Source organism: Pinus tabuliformis, chromosome 5_1, assembly GCF_031772625.1.
Source record: "Pinus tabuliformis cultivar Carrire ecotype Pingquan chromosome 5_1, CPIR1, whole genome shotgun sequence".
Lineage (NCBI taxonomy): Eukaryota > Viridiplantae > Streptophyta > Pinopsida > Pinales > Pinaceae > Pinus > Pinus tabuliformis.
In genome coordinates this window covers 575,744,118-575,765,045 of record NC_142305.1, presented here as the reverse complement: position 1 = coordinate 575,765,045, position 20,928 = coordinate 575,744,118, and the positions used below count along the sequence as shown (strand labels likewise).

At 34.7% G+C, this 20,928-nt stretch overlaps 1 protein-coding gene across 1 annotated transcript; it reads right to left on the bottom strand.

Annotated features, from left to right (window-relative positions):
• Positions 1 to 19,372: 19,372 nt before the first annotated feature.
• LOC149166137 (embryogenesis-like protein) lies at positions 19,373 to 20,172 on the bottom strand. Its single transcript, XM_089432479.1, has one exon. It carries the CDS (start codon positions 20,045 to 20,047, stop codon positions 19,490 to 19,492), a length of 558 nt encoding a protein of 185 aa, XP_089288605.1. The 5' UTR covers positions 20,048 to 20,172; the 3' UTR covers positions 19,373 to 19,489.
• Between the last annotated feature and the right edge of the window lie 756 nt (positions 20,173 to 20,928).

Below are 20,928 nucleotides of genomic sequence, written 5' to 3'. Positions count from 1 at the left end.
ACATATGTTTCCAGAACGTTATTCTCTTTTTTTATGTCCATTTCTTGTTGTAGATGTTGATATTCGATATTATCACAACATTTTGTAAAGTCGAAGTTTTTACAAATTTACTAGATTGTATAAATTTGATGGTCATGCAATTGCTTTATATCTACAATGTTATTTACCACATTTTTATTTTAGTTTTCTAGAAAAAACATAACTTTTGAGTTTAAAAGTGCTTTATGCACCTTAACTATGTAATTTTGATTCTAGCTATGAATGCAATTCGCAGTTTCTTTTTCCTTGAAAAAAAAAATTGCCACACTCCCTACTAATTGTAACATAAGTTACTTTTTCAATACCAATTACTATATTTAATTGTTTGGGGTCGCTTAACTTTTGGAAATAATGCATGCTTTCATGGTTTATAGAATATTAAGTGTGTGTGTGACTGAAAAAATATGCACACGTTATTATTCTTGTGAATATAAGCCCTTTGTTGTAACGTAATTCAAATAGATTAACTTATATCTAAGGTTGTCATTGCTCTTTGGACACGAATATTTGAAATGTATTTTCAAATTACAAGTGGTTAGAGTTCACAATTCTTTCCTTTTGTTGTGATATACATAAAACAAGTAAATATATGCTCATTTAAAACCTTATAAATGAAAGAAGTCTGAAAATGTGTATGAAAAGGAAAACTTTGGAGCAATAATTATACCCCGATCTTGGGAAATCAAGGATGTTGCAACCTTCTTACATTGCAATCTTCCTAGTGTATTATATTGATTTATATGAACAACTAACACATAAAACCTTATAGAACCCCCTAAAAAAATCACCCTTGCGTTATACATGTATTTAATGTTAGGGTCATGACAATAAGAATAAAATCATAACCTGACTCACCATAAGAGCCCACACAAATGTTGCATTAAAACTCTCTTTGTTAATTATCCTTGATTATATGGTAAAGGAGAGAGAATAATAATACCTCAAAGATAGACTTAAAACGTACACGTACATTAGATATTTAATACACACACCTTTCATCCTTCCAAAGAGGCTTATTTATAATAGGCCACCTTGATTGGTGCAATGGTCAAGTTGAGATTTAAACCAAACACGCAGTCCTCCAATTTATTTTGTTAGTCGCTACGAAATGATTTGGTAGCATCGATTTCCAAATGAACAGTGTAGTCACTATAGAATGATTTAGTAGTGTTGTTTGTTACAAGATAATTTCGCAGCGCACTGTCAAATTTCTATACTGCAATTTCGAGGAAGATGAATCAACTCAACTTTTTCCCAATATGACTCTCAACATCCCATCAAGTGTTGAGCCATGGATCAATATAATCATTAGTATTAAATAGAATATGAATCATTTTATCACTTTATGTCTTGAACATACTATGAATGTTGGATTACCTAAAGATATATTAGGCCCAGTTCATTTTAATTAACTCCTAAATCTATAAATATCCTAATATTCCCCCCTTAAGAAACACTTGGAATAGGATTGAAATATTTATAGAGGTGATATAATATAAGAAGAAGTAAGACATTAGAGCCTATTCCCAACTTAATGAAAACTAACTGAACTCCTAACATAGATCAAACTTTGGAAAAACTTCAATTATGTAAGAGACTTCATGAAAATGTATAGAACTTGATCACTCATAGGGTAAAAAGCACTTCTAAAATGTGATATTGAATGAGATTTTTGATGAAGTGCATGTATATCTTAGTGTGTTTTTTTATTGATGTTAAACTAGATCTTTGATGAAATTGATGGAACTTTAATTGTCACATCAGAGTTCGGTCAAACATTTTGTTGGAATTCAAACTCTAAGAAGATAAGTCAAAGCAACAAGACTTCTTGACTTATATTAATTGTTATGTGATACTTTACTTCTGCTAAAGAAAGAGCCAAAGGTTGTCGCTTCTTACAATCCCAAGCGATAGGTTTGATACCAAGACTAAAAGCATAACCTGCAATAAACTTTTGATCATTAAGGTTTTCATCCAAATTAAAGTTAGTGAAACAACCAACAAAGGAGCCCCCCCAAATTATCATGTATTCCAAGCTTAACTGTACCCCAAATATACTTTAGTACTATTTTTGCTACATTGAAATGGATCTCTTGGGGTCTTTGCATATACCAAGAAACAAGACAAACAATAAAGGAAATATTAGGATGAGTATGAACCAAATATTAAAGGTTGCTAACTAACTAACAATATAAAGAGGCATTTACTTTAGGTGCAATACAAGAGGTAACAAGTTTTACTCTAAATTGGGTAGAAGGGGTTGGTTCAAAATCATTCATGTGAAAGTGACGAAGAAGGTCACATGTATATTTAGATTAGGAAAGGGAAATATTTTCCTTATTTTGCAATACCTGGAGGATAAGGAAATAATGCAAATAACAAATTCTATCATTTCAAATTTCTTCATGAAGTTAGATTTCACATTGTTTAAAATTTTGGGGTCACTACAAATGAGAATAAGATCATCAACATAAAGAAAAAAACGTTATGGGATAATTATCTATTTTTTCAGTACAAACATTGGAGTTAAAATTACATTTAGAAAATCTAGTTTCAAGAAGAATGCTATCCATTTTAGCATACGAAGCCCAAGGAGCTTGCTTAATACCATACAAATATTTCCTAATGCAAAGAAATGAGGTTGAAGCATCACTCTGAAAATAGACAAAAGGTTGTTGCATGTAAAAATTACTTTCAAATATCCATGTTATCCATTTAATAATGTACATTTAACATCCATCTAATGGACCTCACATTTATGTGTGGTCGCAAGTGCTAGAACAAGGTGGATGAAAATTATTTTGGCTATGGGGATAAAGGTTTCATTATAGTCAATTCCTTTAGCTTGAGAAAAAATTCCTTTAGCAGCTAATCAGGGTTTGTGTCTTTTAACACTTCCATTTGATGCATACTTAATTATATACACCCATTTACATCATACAAATTTCTTCCTTTCAAAAGACATAAAAGATCCCAATTATCATTTGTTATTAAGGAAAGATATTCTTCATTTTTGTGTTCTAATATAAATTGCTAGAAGTTTTTGTAAATGTTTCTGGATCATGAGTCTCTCAAAATTGAGCCAAAAAAAGAAGGCTCGCTAAAAGTATGAATGTGTACGATAACACTCTAAAGAATCATGAATTTCTTCTTGTGTTGTATGGACCCATTTGGGAAGTTATGGTATTAGTGCAAGTTCATGTTCAATGGACCTATCTAAAGAAAGGTTAGTAGGCATAGGTGGATTTTCATCCTCACTATTATCATTTGAAGAAGAAATCGAAGTATGGTCATTAATAGAAAAGTTTGGAATAAAAAATGGCACAAATACAAAAAATGGTTTGTTGGACGAAGATGGCACGAATGCCAAATTAAGCTTACAAATTAAAACATTTTCATCAAGCTTGACATCTCTCCTACTAATAATTTCATTGGTATTAGCTTGAAGAAGTATCTAACATGTTACATCTCTAGAATATCCAACAGAAAATCGCTTCTCACTTTTATGCTATAATGCTTTCCTTCTCTCATCAAGAATGTGAGCCCATGCTTCACTACCAAATGCGTGAAACTAGCTTTACATATGTTTTAATTTTACTCCATGCTTTTTCTAGTGTTATATTTTTTAAAGCCTTTGTGGACATGCAATTGACCTAATAATTATCACAAGTAATGGCTTCTACCCAAAAGTGAATACTTGGGCTTTAGATTACATCATACAATTTGCCATTTCCTTTACTATGAATTTCTTCTCTCAATGACACCATTTTGTTGTGGTGTATAAGAAATAGCGTGTTGCATATAAATTCCCAATGCAATACAATATATTTTAAATTTATTGTTAACATATTCAGATCCATTATCTATTCTTAACTTCTCCAATTGGTGTCTAGATTTTCTTTCTACAAGGTCCTTGTACACCGAAACTATGTCAAAAACTTCACTCTTAGATAAATCAATAAAACAAGTGCCTTTGGAGAAGTCATCAATGAAAGTTAAGTACTTGAATCCAAAGAAAGGAGAAGGAAGCAAACTGCACGTATCATTATGAACAAACTGTAAGAGGGTCGAGGCATGCCAAATGGTAAGTTTGTCTAGATTGTCATGAAAATGTTTTCTAAAAAAACAACAGATGTAAACATTATTGTTGCAAAAAACAAGATGAAGACCAATCATCGTAGTGATTACATAGTTGTTACAATGAATGCCAGTCAAGATGACCAAATTGTTCATGTCAAAGTTTGTTCAAGTCATCCTTATGAGAAAAAACACTAATGGAAAAGATAATAACCCAAAGCTATCAAATTAATAATATTGTTAATAATTCAATTTATTAGTACATGATTATGAGCAAAAAAACCTAATGGAAAAGATAATAACCCAAAGTTATCAAATTAATAATATCATTAATAATTCAATTTATTAGTACATGCTTGAGATCTTTTAAATCATTAAATACAACTTGGTGAAGTGAAAAGTCATTGTTTTACCTTCACAAGAATAAGTCATTTGATATACCAATAGAAGATTGTAGGAGAGACTTGGAACACATAATATATGATTAAAATTACCATTATCTAGTTGCACTATTCCAAGCCCTATAACATTAAGAGGTCTAAAATCACCATCGAATATTTATTTGGTGTTGCATTCATTAAGAGTAAAAAGATAGATTTATTATTAGCCATGTGATAACATGCTACAAAAGCAACAAGTCACTCATTAGAAGAAGAAATAGATGTTGCATGGAAGGAAAACCCAAAAGCAAAAAGTGCATGTCCATGAAAAGAAGAATTGAAAGAAATTATTCAAGATTGTATTGTGCTTCTTTATTGTTATTTATAAACCTTCTATATTCCTAGGACATTTAAGACTCTAAATGACCATCTCATCCTCAAAATTTGCAATGTATCTCAGTTTTCTTACTTTTTGATTTTGTTCTTTTGTCACCATTGGGAGTAGGAGTTGGTTGATAGAGTTTGGAACCCTTGTTTCACTTCTTGTTGTAAGAACATTACTTCTTCAAATGCTTAGAGTTATTATTCTATTAGCCCATAAAGGCCTTGCCAGATGTACTTGAAATGCTAATCACTCCAAGATGCAAAAGTTTATCTTTCTATCTAATAAAAAATTCACAAAAATCTTTATTATGAAGTGGTGTGTAAATAACCCCTTGAGCTTCTTTAGTGGAGTGAAAAGTAGATACAAAAATAGAACATGCACTACCAAGCTAAGCAATCATACATTATCAAGTGGACATGTGTCTTTTATATGTTATAGTCTTAAAGTAAATTTGATTGTTTTGAACTTAGATAGATAATGTTCAATGCAAGAGAAATCCTAGGATGTAAAAAAAATAAATTGGTTTTCAAGCTAGTGGACTCGAATCTCATTATATTTGCGTGAAATATGGTTTCAAACAAAAAAATCACTTGTCATATGTTTCGTCGATTCCTTGAAGGTGAAATAATAAATCAATGGAGATGGGCATTTCTATCAATCCATGTACCTCATCATTTTTACTATCCCATTTGGTTTCTTTGACGCATCATTGCAAATATTTTATTCTCCCAAGGTAATTTGGTAAAGTCCTTTACTTTATCTCACATCGTCCATATGAGATTTTCATGTCAAGTAGTTTGAACCGATAAGTAAAATATCACTTGGACTAACCATATTAAAATATGCAGAGAAGATGGCTTGAAAAGATGAAATCAATTATCTTGATGGAAAGCTTTAAAAGAAAAGTGCATTGAAAATGGACTCTAAAGTCAAAGTTTTTTCATTTTTAAGAAAGGCATAAAAGATAACCACAGCACCACGTCTAAAATAGATGTTTACTCATGTGGTGATGGATACAAAATGAGGTCATTGAATAAAAGTTGTTTCTCTTCCTTCTCTAACTTTGTCTATAAGCCCACTTTTACAAATAAAATAATTTTACACAAGTGACCCACTTTTATAAAATAAGTAAAAATCAATTTTACAATGAAATTATTTTATAAATTATCATTAGATACAAAAGGTATCTCTCTCGCTCTCTCTCTCTCTCTCTTTTACAATGAGATTATTTTATAAATTATCATTAGATACAAAAAATCTCTCTCTTCTACAAATAAAATAATTTTACTCAAGTGACCCACTTTTATAAAATAAGTAAAAATCAATTTTACAATGAAATTATTTTATAAATTAGAGTTAGATACAAAAAGTATCTCTCTCTCTCTCTCTCGCTATATATATATATATATATATATATATATATATATATGTATGTATATATATATATATGTATATATATATATATATATATCCACCTGCACTTGACTCTCTTGGATGATCAAACATCTCCTACTTAAAGCATCATCTACCTTGTTTGTTTGTCCACTTATATGCTTCAAAACGAAGGCGAAACTCTACAGAAATTCAACCCACTTTGCATGCTTATGGTTCAACTTGTGTCGCTGCATTATACATTGTAATGCAGAATTATCAGAGAATAGAGCAAACTCCTTAGGCATTAAATAGTGCATCCAATGCTTCAAAGCGTGAATCACAACATAGAACTCTTTGTCATAAGAGGAGTAATTCTATTATGAGTCACTTAACTTCTCGCTCAAATATGCAATAGGTTTATCTTCTTGGCTTAGTACATCTCCAATAGTTGTCCCACTGGCATCACATCTTACTTGGAAAATTTGATTGAAATCAGGCAACTTCAATGATATTCTTCTTCAATAGCTGGAAACTTTTCTATGTTGTTGTTGTCCAACAAAATGGTTGTCTATCCTTCTTGGTTGTATCTATGATAGGTGCACAAATACCATTGAAGTTCCTAATAAACTTCTGATAGAAGTTGGCTAAGCCATGAAAGCTTCTACATTCGAAAATGTTCTTGGGTGAAGACCGATTCACAATTGCCTCTATTTTCTCCATATCCATTTTCATTGCATTTTTTGAAATGACAAAACCTAAGTATACTAACTCAGGTTTCATAAAAGTACATTTCTTAATGTTAATTAGCAACTTGTCTTGCTACAATCTCTCCATAACATATCTCACATGTCTAAGGTTCTCTTCTTTAGTTTGACTAAAAATTAAGATATCATCTAAGTAGACAATAACAAACTTACCAATGAACTCCTTCAAGACCTCGTTCATCAACCACATGAAGGTACTGGGTGCATTTGTCAGTCCAAGTGGCATGAGTAGCCATTTGTACAATTCGTCATTGGTTTTGAAAGTTGTCTTCCACTCGTCCCCTTCTCTGATCCGGATTTGATGGTCTTGTTGATTACTTTGGAATTCGTACACATCCTCCACTCTCCATCTTTCTTTGGAATTAATACGATATGCACAACACATGGACTCAAGCTCTCTCTTATCAACCTTTTATCTAACATCACTTGAACTTGTTTCCATATTTCTTCATTTTCCTTGGGTGTCATTCAATATGCTTCCTTATTTGGAAGGCTTGCTCCCGATATCAAATCTATGTGATGGTTGATGTTTCTTGAGTGGCAACTCGCTTGGAAAATCATCTACTACAATATCATTAAATTCATGCAACATTTCCTGAATTTCAATAGGTAAATCTGCAATTTCAATGTGCAGAAGTATTACCTTTGGTTTGCAAATTACTACATAACTAACCTCCTCTTTCTCCATTTGTTGCAAAAAAAAAAATTTCCACTTAACAAAAGTGCTTTTGGGCTACTTGTTTCAGTTGTGCTCTCTTCTTTCAACGGTACAAGGGTATGTTTGATATCATCCTGCTCTCTCCATCATGTATCACTTTCCCGTCGAACTGCCATGGTCGACCCAAAAGGATGTGGCAGACATCCATTGGCATTATATCATAGATTACCTTGTCCTTATATCTACCTATCTGAAACTCAACTTCACTTTGCTCATTCACTAACAATTGGTGTCCCTTTTGCAACCATGATACCGTTTTACGATGTTGGATGTTTAATCCTCTTCAATCCCAATTTTTCCACCATTTCTAAGGAAACGAGATTGTCAGTGCTCCCACTATCAAAAAGTACCTTGCAGCACTTCCCTCCTGCCTTGCACACAGTCTTAAACAAGGACCTTCTTTAGGTTGGTTCAGCGATTTCTTTGGTTGGCTTCAACAAGACTTTATTCATCATCAATGCCTCTCTAGTTTCCGACATATTTTTTGCCCCGGGTACTTCTGCTTATGTTGCTTCTAGCTAAACTATGTGTGCACCATGTTGTCCCGTATTCTTATTCTTTGGACACTCAAAGATTTGTGACCCATTTTTCCACATTTATAGCACTGGTAAAAAATCTCTATTTCTCTTCCTCTACCTCTCTAGTAAGGTCCTCCTCCTCTAGTGTCACCTTCTTTCTTCGGTTGCCCTTCTTGTTTTGAGTTGTCTACATCATTCTTTTGAGTTGGAATCTTTCCTCTTCCAGTTGACTGTCCTTTTCCTCTGGAAAAACCACACCCTCTACCTGAGTTCTTCTTTCTTGCTATCTTTTCTTCTGCCTTCAAGGCATACTAGTATGCTTCTTCCATGGTCCTTAGAGAAAGCATGTTGATTTCATCTTGAATATCCATTCTTAAGCCATTAATATACCTTGTTGTATTTCTGGGGTATCTTCCACATAACCTGCTCTCAAGTTAACTTTGTAAAATTCTTTGATATATTCTTTTACTATCAATGACCTTTGCTTGAGGTTTTGCATCTGCCTATAGAGAGTTAAATGGTAATCTTTTGGTAAGAATTTACTCTTCATCTTTTCCACCATCCTATCCCAGCTTTTGATCAATGGCTTATTCTTCTTTCTTCTCTCAACCTGCACATTGTCCCACCATAGTGTAGCATGACCCTTCAACCTTGTTACTGCAAACTTCACCCATTTGTCATTGTCCATCTCTTCATATTCAAAATACTTGTCTAACTCATTGATCCAATCAAACAAATTTTCAGCTATCAGGCTTCCATCATAGGTAGATAGTTCAGGCTTTGGTCTTGAACTTGAGCCTAACAATGATCTCAATAATTTGACTTTTGGAGGTTCCACGGTAGGTGTTGCTCCTTCTTTCTCATCTTCTTCAGGTTCACTGATAACTCTAGCCTCGAGATCTTGTTGTCTTCCTACCTTCATGGCCTTTAAATGAGTTTGCAATCCCCTTATCTCTTCTCAGAGCTCTGCATTACCCACAAGTCTGCCTCCTCGACCTCATGCTCTTCTTGCTCACATAGCCATCTTCTCTTACACAAAGGTTTTCTTTGATACCACAAATTGGTGCAATGGTCAAGTTAAAAGGAGATTTAAACCGAACACATGGTCCTCCAATTTTTTTGTCAATGGTTACAAAATGATTTGGTAGCGTCTGTTTCCAAATGAATTGTGCAATCACTACAGAATGATTTAGTAGTGTTGTTCGCTACAGGATAATTTTGCAGTGCACTATCAAATTGTTGTACTGCAATTTCAGAGAAGATGAATTGACTCGGCTCTTTCACAATCCGACTCTCAACGTCCCAGACTTGCTTCTCAACACAGTAAACGATTTACTTTGCCTCCCTTCACCGGATTTGCAATGTTCGTTCGAATTTGATAGTCGGAAAACCAATCACAAAGGAGTTTTGACTATGTTTTTGTTGATGGTACTTAATCACAAAAAACCACACATTCACTACTCCAAAACGTAGAGACACCTTCCTTCATGGGCTTTAAAGCCGATACAACTAGAACCCCAAAAGGCAAATGGACAAATAACACAGTGATTGAAGCCACAAGATTCAAATTATTAATATAAATCGGTTCAACAAGCCATAGGTTTTCATAAAATGACCAATATCAACGCACGCGAATAAAAATTGCAATTAATAGCAGTGCATAAGCAAAAACCAATTTGGTTTAAATGCAAGGATTCGATTCAATCTCAAACCATGTAATAATCACCCAATTTACAGTCCAAATTGTTGTCTATTTACGCCATTCACACATAAATACCTTCAAGTTCACACAGATTTGAAGGTACAGGCGTATTTGCGAACTTCATAACTAAATTTACACAAAGTAAATGGTGAGTTCCTCTCTTCTCCTCTCCCAAGAGCTTCCTAACACTCTTTACTTTATGCCCAAAAAAAAACTAACTATGACAACCAAGAGTCATGAAAATGTGAATCGTTTCCCCTTCTCCACAAAATAAGGGAAAATGAAAACTATATTTACAATAGAAAATAATATCTCCAACTTATTTCAAAAAAAATCAAAGCTCACTCCTAAATTAAATATTTACAATTTCTTAAAAAAAACATTTAAAATTATATTCTCATCATTACCATATGACCATCCTATCACATTGGTAAGCTCTCGTCCAAATTCTTCACATCTTGTGCTCGGCCTATGCACCTGCATCATTGACTTAACCCTAGCCCCTCTAATCTAAATACTAATTTTAAATTCAAAGCCTCACCCAAATTACACCAAAGAACTATTTGACCTCAAAATATTAGTGGCTCTTGGCCACCATGTAACTTTAAAATATAAATGTTATGAAAAGAATAATTGAATAGTTCTGAATGTGAACCAAATTTCTAGGATAAGCCAAGACAAAGGAAAATCAATTGTAGAAAAGCCATATATATAGGTGTGTGTGGGTGGTTGTGGGTGTGGGTTTTCTTCTAGCAAATCATGGTCCTTTTGAGGTTATCACCAATGAAAATATTATTGAGGTGTGCCCTCAATGCCTTGGAGAGTTTATCAAATGATAGTTCCTCAAACTTGTATTCCTCGGTTTGTCTTTCCTACATTGATCTCTTCTATCCATTTCCGAGCATCCCAACCAACTTTTCAAATTAATCTTCACACTTTTCCATCCACAATTTTCACCATAAGCTTGTGCAATTCCTCCTCTTATTCACTAGAAATAGTTTGTCTATTATGAACAATTGTTGATCCAGATTGGATCATTATATTGTTTGTCATCCATCTCAATGCACTTGAACTGGAAAAAGTGGAGGAATCTGCTCACCGGATCATTTTTACCAGCGGGACCTAGTTTGGTGAAACACGGTCTAAAACCTTCCTGAAGCGTTTTGAGGCATCAAACAATGTTTTTTGGGGGTAAAACGTTGTCTCGTTAGTGCGGCACCTTTTCATGTTGTTCTACACACAGAGATCTTTCTAATGGCGCAAGAAGCACATCAATCAAAGTCCATATGCAAAATTTATACCATTCAAAAGTTGACCTTCCTATTTCCACGCCTATAATTCAAGAGGATGTCGCGTCAACCCTCATTATTCATGGAAAAGGGGCTAGCCACATGTTTGTGATGTAAAAGACTCTAGAAAAGTCTATATTGTAACACTAGTTAAGAGTTGATGTAGTCAAACTTAGCCACTAGTATGTTATCGGGTTGTGTTATAACCGAGCCACTAGGAGGAAGAGGTGTTCCATTCTTTCAAGAGCATTTTGTTCCATAGTTGGGCAAAGATAGCTAAGAGGGATAGGAGGTAGAACACACAAGGAGGATTTGTGCATTGTAACAGCCCACGAGCCACAAGCCTTACTTCTTTGTACCTGCAACTATATTTCCAAACACAGAAAGAGAGTGAAGCAACCTCACCTTCCAGCTAGGTTTTTCCCCGATAGGGTTTCCCAAAACATATTTTGTGTCTTATGTGTGTGTGTGGGCTTATTTTGTCATTATCTATTTTACGCATAATTTCCATTTGCATGCATGCACTAATTACATTTAAATCTACATATCTTGAAGTTTAAGAAAACTGTAATAGAGTAGAATCTCATATTTTTAATATAATATTATCAGATCTATTGTGACAGACTGTCTAGTGGAATATCCACGACAATTTACAGATCAATTGTCCTATGCAACAAAAATTTGGTATACAAAGCTTGCCCTATTAAACAAAATTAATGGTGTATTCAAGGCCTTTGAGTAAGCTATCGATGTATATACAATGCTCTTCTCATATACACATCTATAGACTGATAATTTTTTATTTCAATTTTGATGCAAAACTTATGTCTTTGATCATCCTTTGAACTTATAAGGGGACTCATTTCCTCGACCACAAAAGAGCAAAAACAATTCTCTTTATGATTTTAAACCAACACTGCATGTTCTTATTATTGTTTGGTCTAAACTAGATAAGAACAAATGTCAAAATAATGTAGTTCTGAAATAATAACAAAGACCTAGATGATGTATCACTAACATCAGGGATGGCAAAGGAACTATAAATGATACCTAGTACATATATTTTAGAGCAACAAGAGATGTCTTACAAACATAATTGGTAAAGCCTTGAACAAAGAAAAACAATGTTACATGACTAAGATTCACTACAACAAAATATAGGATTAACATCTTTTATTTTTCTACGTTATTTGACTTTCACTTTAGATTACATCGTTGAAGACAATATAAATCATGACACCACATCCACAGAGGTCGTTGAATTAAAATTTATATCACTAATTGGCATCACCACTAGCAAAATTTAATGCAACATTGTTTCCTCATTTTTGCATCTTTAACTTGCATCTTTTCTAGTGGTACCAACTCATCAAAGCTAGTGCCAATGTTAGTGCCACTACTACATCATTGTATGTATTGTTTTTCCCCTTTTTGGTATTTGTCTCATCTTTAAAAATGTTGTTGGTAGCATTGATTTTGGCATCACAACTAAATTCATAGTTTGGAAATATTATCGGTAGTTCTTTATTGGGCAATTTTCTAGGATAAGGTCACCAAATCCACAAATGTTAAACAATTCCATATCAATTGTATATGTATAAGTGAAGACAAAGCTTAAATGATCCCTTTTATAACAAAACATTATTTTCTTGATCAACTTCCTCGTCAGATTTTCATAGGCATAACTCTTCTTTACGAACTTGAATCTTGTCTAGCATAATAGATAGCTTATATGCATATTTATTCACATACATTATATGCACATTCAAGTATGAAGTTTAAATTTACTTTGCAAATAGCACACTAATAAATCTCACATGATAAGCCATGTGGCCAACATCCTTCGAGGGAATGATGACTTCAACCACATTGTTGTTTTGGTTGCTCTTAAACGTGTAATCACCTTTTCTATGACCATTTGCATTGCAAACAATTCACCATGATCCATCTTGAGGCATTCTCAAAATCATTTTTCTTAACTAGTTGACACACCATCCTTAAATCACCTTTCAACATTTAATTGAAATTGACATCATTTGTTTGTAATTGTTGTGCTCTATTGAGGGCTTCTTGATGTCTAGGGGGTTGAGAGCCCTAAAGCCCCTCTTAACCTCTTGATTCAATCTCACAACAAACCATTCTTGTTAAAGTTTCTCTTAAAATTTTATTCAAAGATTCATGATTCTATTATCAAACTCCCTTCATGTTTCCAATCTCTATTTATTTTGTTATATATTAATGTGGAAAGAAAACACTATAATTTTTTTCTTTAATAATAGGTATCCACCCTAATTTAGGCTCGTGAAACAATCCAAGGCATAGCCTCTCATATCAAACTTTTGTCCATTTGTAAATTTGCATTGTCAACTTCTCTAGCATTCAAAATGGTTTCATGAACAAAACAATGCATTTTGAGGTCTTCATTTTTCTCAAAAACTCTATGCTCAAACTTTCAATTTTCTTTTGTTCTTTCTTTTATGGAGTGTTTCGTTCAAAGTTTAAAGCTTCTTCTTTTTTTAATTTCAATTCCACCATAAATTCAACCTAACAAGATTTGTCAAAACATTCTTTTACAACAGCGATCGACAACTTCCTTGAGATTGATTGCGTGTTATCCTCAAAGCATCCAACAATTTCATTACAATATCAATAATGCCTTATCAATACTCTGTCTTCTTGCCTTATCAAAACTAAGGCTACATCTTCCACTACGTCCCTAATATCAAAACCTCTTTCAAAAATTTGTTGTGATGGGCCATTTCTTGGCAACTACCTCTAGGCCACCTCTCCTTCCTCATCACATTCCCATCACTCCTCTTGGGTGTCCTCTACCTACTGCGCTTTTCTCAAACATCTTAGTTTTGTCAACATGGGTCTTCTTACCAACTTCTCTTCTCATCTCAATGTCTTCTCATCACAACTCATCTTCATTTTGGCGTGCTTTCTTTATAGACCTCTCCCAATTTGGGCATGTTGTTACTACTTTACAACATTTTTTTTCATTTTCAACTTTGTCCATTGCTCCCCTATCTCAACTCAACTTACATAAGTGACAAAGAGTGCAAATTGTCCTCCATTAGCTACTAATACATTGAACTTCACATCATTTATTAAAAATTGTTAAAAAGGCATTTAAAGAAGAAGAAAAAAACAACCAACTCAATATAGAACTCATCTTCAATCTAGTTGATAGATGGTCTTATCCAAATCACTTCATCTATACAAAAGTTGTCTCAAGCATTGTTTGGAACCACTCCAACAAGTTAGGTCTACCAAAGTTCTATGTATTGAAATCCATTATCCTTTCTCTAGAAAGTTCACATTTAACATTCCTCATATTTCAACATGATCCAATTATATTAGAATTTTTATAAGTCTCTCTAAAGAATCTTAGTCTTCTTTCTCTTTGTGCACTCTTTAAAAACATTATAAATCTTCCCATTTCACCACTCAATATTTTTTTCTAAAATAATTTCACTTGTCCATTCTCTTGTTTACTCAACCATCCTCCTCTACACTTTGGGTTTTTGTATGATCCACGTCATAATCAATATTTTCTTCACATAAACAAGTCAAATCGAGAGATGATCAAGTCATATAGTCAACATGCTTCAGCCATATGCTAGAGATGATGCCAAAAAAGGAAAGGAATATTGAAGTGTTGAAATACACAACACTACAAGCCTTTACTCCAACATTCATGAGTCGTTTATACAAGCTCTTTCTCCATTGGGTTTCTCATACACTCCAACTCTAGGCAACAAGTGATTTATTTTGAATAGCTTTTTGAAGCAAACTGCCAAGGAACAATGGGCGCTAGAACAATACAAAGGGAAGAATACAACTCAGGACGTGCAATTGGCAATTATTGACACGCTGACAAGTAATCACTAGACATGCCTTTGAAGGGTGTAGGGTTGTGAAAAGTGAACAAGCAAAACCTTTTGTAGGAGAGTTATGATCTAAGGAAAAACTATTGGGATAAGCTTATGCACATAAATTAATTGCATTCCTTATTTTGACAAGTATAGTATGAATTCGATAATATCCTAAAATACTAATGAACTATTCAAAGTAAATTGTGTTAGGAAATGCCAAGCACTGATATTATGGACATATAGTTACTAGGCAATTTGATCCGTTATGCAACAATTATAGCCTGAAGGAGATCCCTAAATCCTGGTTGGCTGCAAACAATCTGCATTGTGATTTCCTACAAAATTGATAGCTATGATTGTTCTTGATTTTTCATTCTTAGTGAATAGATATATAGACATTGACGATATCGTGACATTCCCTTCTTTCACAGTTTTCCCTAATCATTTCAAAGTTCTTTCAGCAACTATTCGAATTCAATATGTTTCTAAGGGACGACATAAAAATGCATTTTTTCAACATTTACCAAATTTAGTTTAACATTCACTTCTCCAATAGCGCGTAATTGTCGTTATCAATGGTAATCTCTGAAAGATAATAAAGCATGTCCCTACTCTTGCATGTAGACAACTTCAGTCTTTTTCAGATCCTTTTGATCATCCTAAGACAAAATCTAAATTTCAAACCTATATGTTGTGCCATTCTATTGTGTTGTATAAGGGACAAACCAGCCGATACAAAGTCTTAACAATCAGATAGCTAACAGATTAAGAAATCAACAAATGAGAAAAAACAAAGAAGCTTTAGTCCTCACTAATAAGTGTAGGGTTGTGAAAAGTGAACAAGCACAACCTTTTGTAGGCAAGTTATGATCTAAGGAATAACTATTGGGATAAGCTTATGCACATAAATTAATTGCATTCCTTACTTTGACAAGTATAGTATGAATTCGATAATATCCTAAAATACCAATGAACTATTCAAAGTATATAGTGTTAGGAAATGCCGAGTGCTGATATTATGAACATGTAGTTACTAGGCAATTTGATCCGTTATGCAACAATTATAGCCTGAAGGAGATCCCTAAATCCTGGTTGGCTGCAAACAATCTGCACTATGATTTCCTACAAAGTTGATAGCTATGATTGTTCTTGATTTTTCATTCTCAGTGAATGGATATATAGATGTCGACGATATTGTGACATTCCCTTCTTTCACAGTTTTCCCGAATCATTTCAAAGTTCTTTCAGCAACTATTCGAATTCAATATGTTTCTAAGGGACAACATAAAAATGCATTTTTTCAACATTTAACAAATTTAGTTTAACATTCACTTCTCCAATAGCACGTAATTGTCCTTATCAATGGTAATCTCTGAAAGATAATAAGGCATGTCCCTACTCTTATGTGTAGACAACTTCAGTCTTTTTCAAATCCTTTTAATCATTGTAAGAAACTAAGTTGCAAAAAACGCTCGCAGGGGAGGAGTCTCCGTACGGAAACGGAAACGAAACGCGGACGGTACGGCCCATAAACGCGTTTCTGGCCGTACTGGCACATTGGAAATGTGCCAGTACGGCCAGAAACGCGTTTATGGGCCGTACAACGCCGTTTCCACATGCAACTTGACTTTTTTTTAATTTTATTTTATTAATTTGTCTTCTAATTTTTAATTAGGTTTTTCTAATGTCTTCTAATTGCTTCTAGATGCCTGTCTAAAGTTATAAAAGTGAACTTTTGCCCTAGTTATAAAAGTTTAAGGCATATGCAGTTCATGGTAATGTTAAATTCTTAAAGTAAAAGGATGAAAACCATGAAATGACTCAAGATGTTTGAGAGTGGTTTTGCCCTCATTGGATTTCATATGGAGAAAGTAGAATTTTAGATCTCACTCAAAATCCAACAGACTTCTCTGTTTTTCAGGATTTCAAGATTGGGGGGATTGCAATGTTTCCATTGGATTTTATCATGTACTAGGGTATGGAACTTGTGTTTAATCAAGAGAACCAAACCCTCTATGCAGGGGAGACTCCCAATAATCAAGAGCATGTAGGGTACTAGGGTATGAAACTTGTATTTAATCAAGAGCACTAAGGTCGTTCGACTATGTAGGAGGAGACTCCCAATCAAGCACGAGACAAGAAATTAGAAATTTCTCGTGGTTGATTTTGGATATTTATATTTTCATTATGTGATCATTCATAAGTAAATGTGATGTAAATTTAGAGACTTAAAGTTTATGCATTGACAATTGTCAATTTTATCATAATGTAATAAATTAGAATGGATCATATATGCTTTATGATTGCACATATTTCCTAAATGTCCTAATATATATATATATATATATTCGCATTTCTCTGTTTCCAAAATTTGGGGGGTCACGTTTCGTACTCGTGTCCGTTTCGAAAACTCGTACCCATTTCCCCCGTTTTGTGCAACCTTGGTAAGACATAATCTAAATTTCAAACCTATATGTTGTGCCATTCTATTGTGTTGTATAATGGACAAACCAGCCGATACAAAATCTGAACAATCAGATAGTTAACAGATTAAGCAATCAACAAATGAGAAAAAACAAAGAAGCTTTAGTCCTCACTGATAAGTGAGGATCCACTTGACTACCTTGAGAATAACTGCAAAACAATGTGGAAATTACAAGGAACACTTACAATGTAGTACTATGGTTTTCAAGAAGCTGTTTGTGAAATCACAGGAAAGGCTTTGTGGAAAGAATGGAGGAACCGTCACTCCGGACAAGATAAGAGAGGAAAATCTTGCTATTGCAGAAGTTGACTCAACAGAAAGAACTTGACAAACCAACAAGTATTCAGATATCTTCTAATGTTTACTCCATGGTAATAGAACAATTGATATTATATTAAGGATTCGGATTTAGGTCCACAGCATCAAAATTTTAGGTCAGCTGTTGTAAGACTAGCCCACAGATTTCTGGTCTAGTGGCAAGTTGCAAGTTGATTGGACTTGTATCAGCACTGCAACATATGTTCAAAACCCCAATTGGGTGTGGACGAGGCCAGGTTCCAGTCCTGAGTAATTTCAATAGCATAGAAATGTCCCTCATAGCATGGGCATTTAGCCAAAGGACAGCTGTAAGCAGCATTTACATCAACGGAAAAAAAGACTAAGAACAACAATTTAGATCCACGGCTATGGTTCTGGAGTCTGGCTGAACTTTCGAACAAACAAATGAAGGAATACATAACAACATAACTGATAAAAATGTAGACCTCTGGATAAAGATAATGAAATCTTGCATTAAGAAAAATGCATACAATCGTCAAAATAGATCAAACCCCGCAGAGTCTATAAAGTGGAAAAGAAAATCAGTTGCCCTAAACATACCATGGAAGAAATCGTGTATGAACTATTAAAATGCAAATATGCACATGCTGATCAAATGCAAGGCCTTCGAATAACATCTACAGTGAAGTTGCAAATGTTTGAAACTATCCGTGGCTAGGCTTATTAGAAATAAGCAATCTGTTCTTATCATCCTCTGCCTGGTTTCTCACAAAGCCGATATTCCATTAAGCCTAAAGCAAAAAGTTACTAATCAAGTGGAAATATCAGAACTGTGAATGGATTACATTGCTGTGAAAAAACAAAGAAATTGAAAGACAAAACAACGGAGACCATATGGCACCAAGAATCCGTGAGAAGATGAAAAGGAAAGATACTACCTATATCAAATTATCACAGAACCAACTCCACCATATCTATATCAAAATGCAGAGTTGAACAATGAAAAATTTAAGTCAAAAATACAAGAACCAGCTTGCATAACTTATAGGGGGTCACTTTAAAACAGCGAACACTGACTATCCTCCATGAAAGTAGCATGTGAGGTATGTAACAAGAACGCAACCGAGGATGAGCAACATACATTTCTCAAATGTTTGCTTGCACTGGAAATTCGATTTAAAAAATAGGTTGGCAATAACCATAAGCGATTGACGGTAACCACCCGATGTTCAATGGAGAATGACAGAGATCCCGGATAGGAGAGACGTACTATATGGCAATTACCAAACATATTTCAGAAAATCCTATCTGATCTGAGTGGATGATAAAATTAATCCCAAATAAAGCATACCAAGTCAAAGTAATAATCCTAAGCTTTAACATGAAAAACAAAAAAGGTATGAGCTTGCAGCATAAATTGTTTCTATAAAGAAAAATTCCAGCGCTAAAAATACATATCAGCTGAATGCATAATGAAATCGCCGTAAGCAATTACTCGAATCAATTAATTCATACAGGATCAATGGTTATACACCCTTGAATACCAAACTAAACCCCCGAACTGCCAAAAGAACAAAAATACATCCAGGGATGCAAGAATTTTACTCGTTTAACTGCAAAAGCTCTGCTTTAAGCTGTTCCATCTTCAACCCCATGGACCTCTGTAGAGCCCCTCTTTCGGCTTCGGGTAATTTAGCCAGAAGGGCATCGAACATTTCCAGGGTTTGTTTCACAGCGTCTCTGGCGGTTTCGGCTTCCTCGTCAAAATAAACGGTTTCCTTAGACTCCATTGCCATCTCAAGCTCTTCTCTCGCCTCCGCAAATTTTGCATTGATCTCGTCTACTTCCTTACTGTAATCCAAATTGTTTGAGTCTACGCTGAAATGTCTCCTATCAATCTCAAACGGCGATCCCAAAGTACCTATTTCCGCGCCCCAAGTTCGAATCCGACCGCTGAATTTGAGAGTTTCGTTGAAGAGACATTTTTCGGATCCCTTTGAAGCAAGGGTTTCTTGCTGTTCCGAAGACAAATTCAGGGTCGACTTGATGGGGGTTTCCAGCGGCCTTGCGAATCGGAGTTCAAGGGTTGGATGAGAGGACTCTCGCTTAAACCTTGTGGGCTTTGTGCAGATCTCTCGCAGAAGCCGCGCCATCGCCATCGTGGCCTCAACCCTGCTGCACTTAAAACCCTGGAACCGTGGTCTCTCAGAGCAATGATGGAGCGTCGGATATGTGTTTGACCTTTATCGCCCCAGCAAAGAGTGCGTAGGATATGGTTTTTGACATGCTGCCGCAGCACACTTATGGCCCTTTATTTTTCGAATCATCGACTTGCGTAATCGTTGTCTATTTATTTTTTTGAATTACTGAAGTGATATGCATAAATACGTGTTTATCTTTTTATTATAAATTTGTGTATTAAAACACGCAGACTACACAGGCGGGTCTCAGCAAGTGGGCGTTGCTATAGCTCACGGCTGGGTCAAATCGAAATCTCAATAGTAATTTGAACGCTAAGTACAGCGTCGATTGACCTGAGCGAACCCATGGAAGTTAGGCAGGGGGGAGAAACCTCCTCCTACAGAAACGCAATGTTAGGAAATAGAGGAATTGCAGAAGGGCAACGGGGAAAAGCGGAATTGAGTGGTGAACCTCCAGTATTGGGCAATAAATGGCAAGCAACACTGGTTAACCGATGCCTCCCTAGGGCACAGAAAAAGCCCCGGTATGTCATACCTAATAACAAATTGGAGAATTACCGGTGTTATATGAGGGATCACGCTTTAATTTGCAAATTTATAGGATACTGGCCATCTGAAAGAGATCTTACGAAATGGATTCAACAGCGTTGGCGTCCAAAAGGGAATATAGACCTCAAATTGGGGGCGAAGGGTTTCTTTACAGTCATCTTTGCCAACCTTGCAGATAAGGACAGGGTTTTTGAGGAGGGACCGTACTTCATGAACAATGCGGGTTTGTTCACAAGATACTGGGAAGACAGATACAACCCGGATGAGGAGAAGATTATGGCAGCACCGAT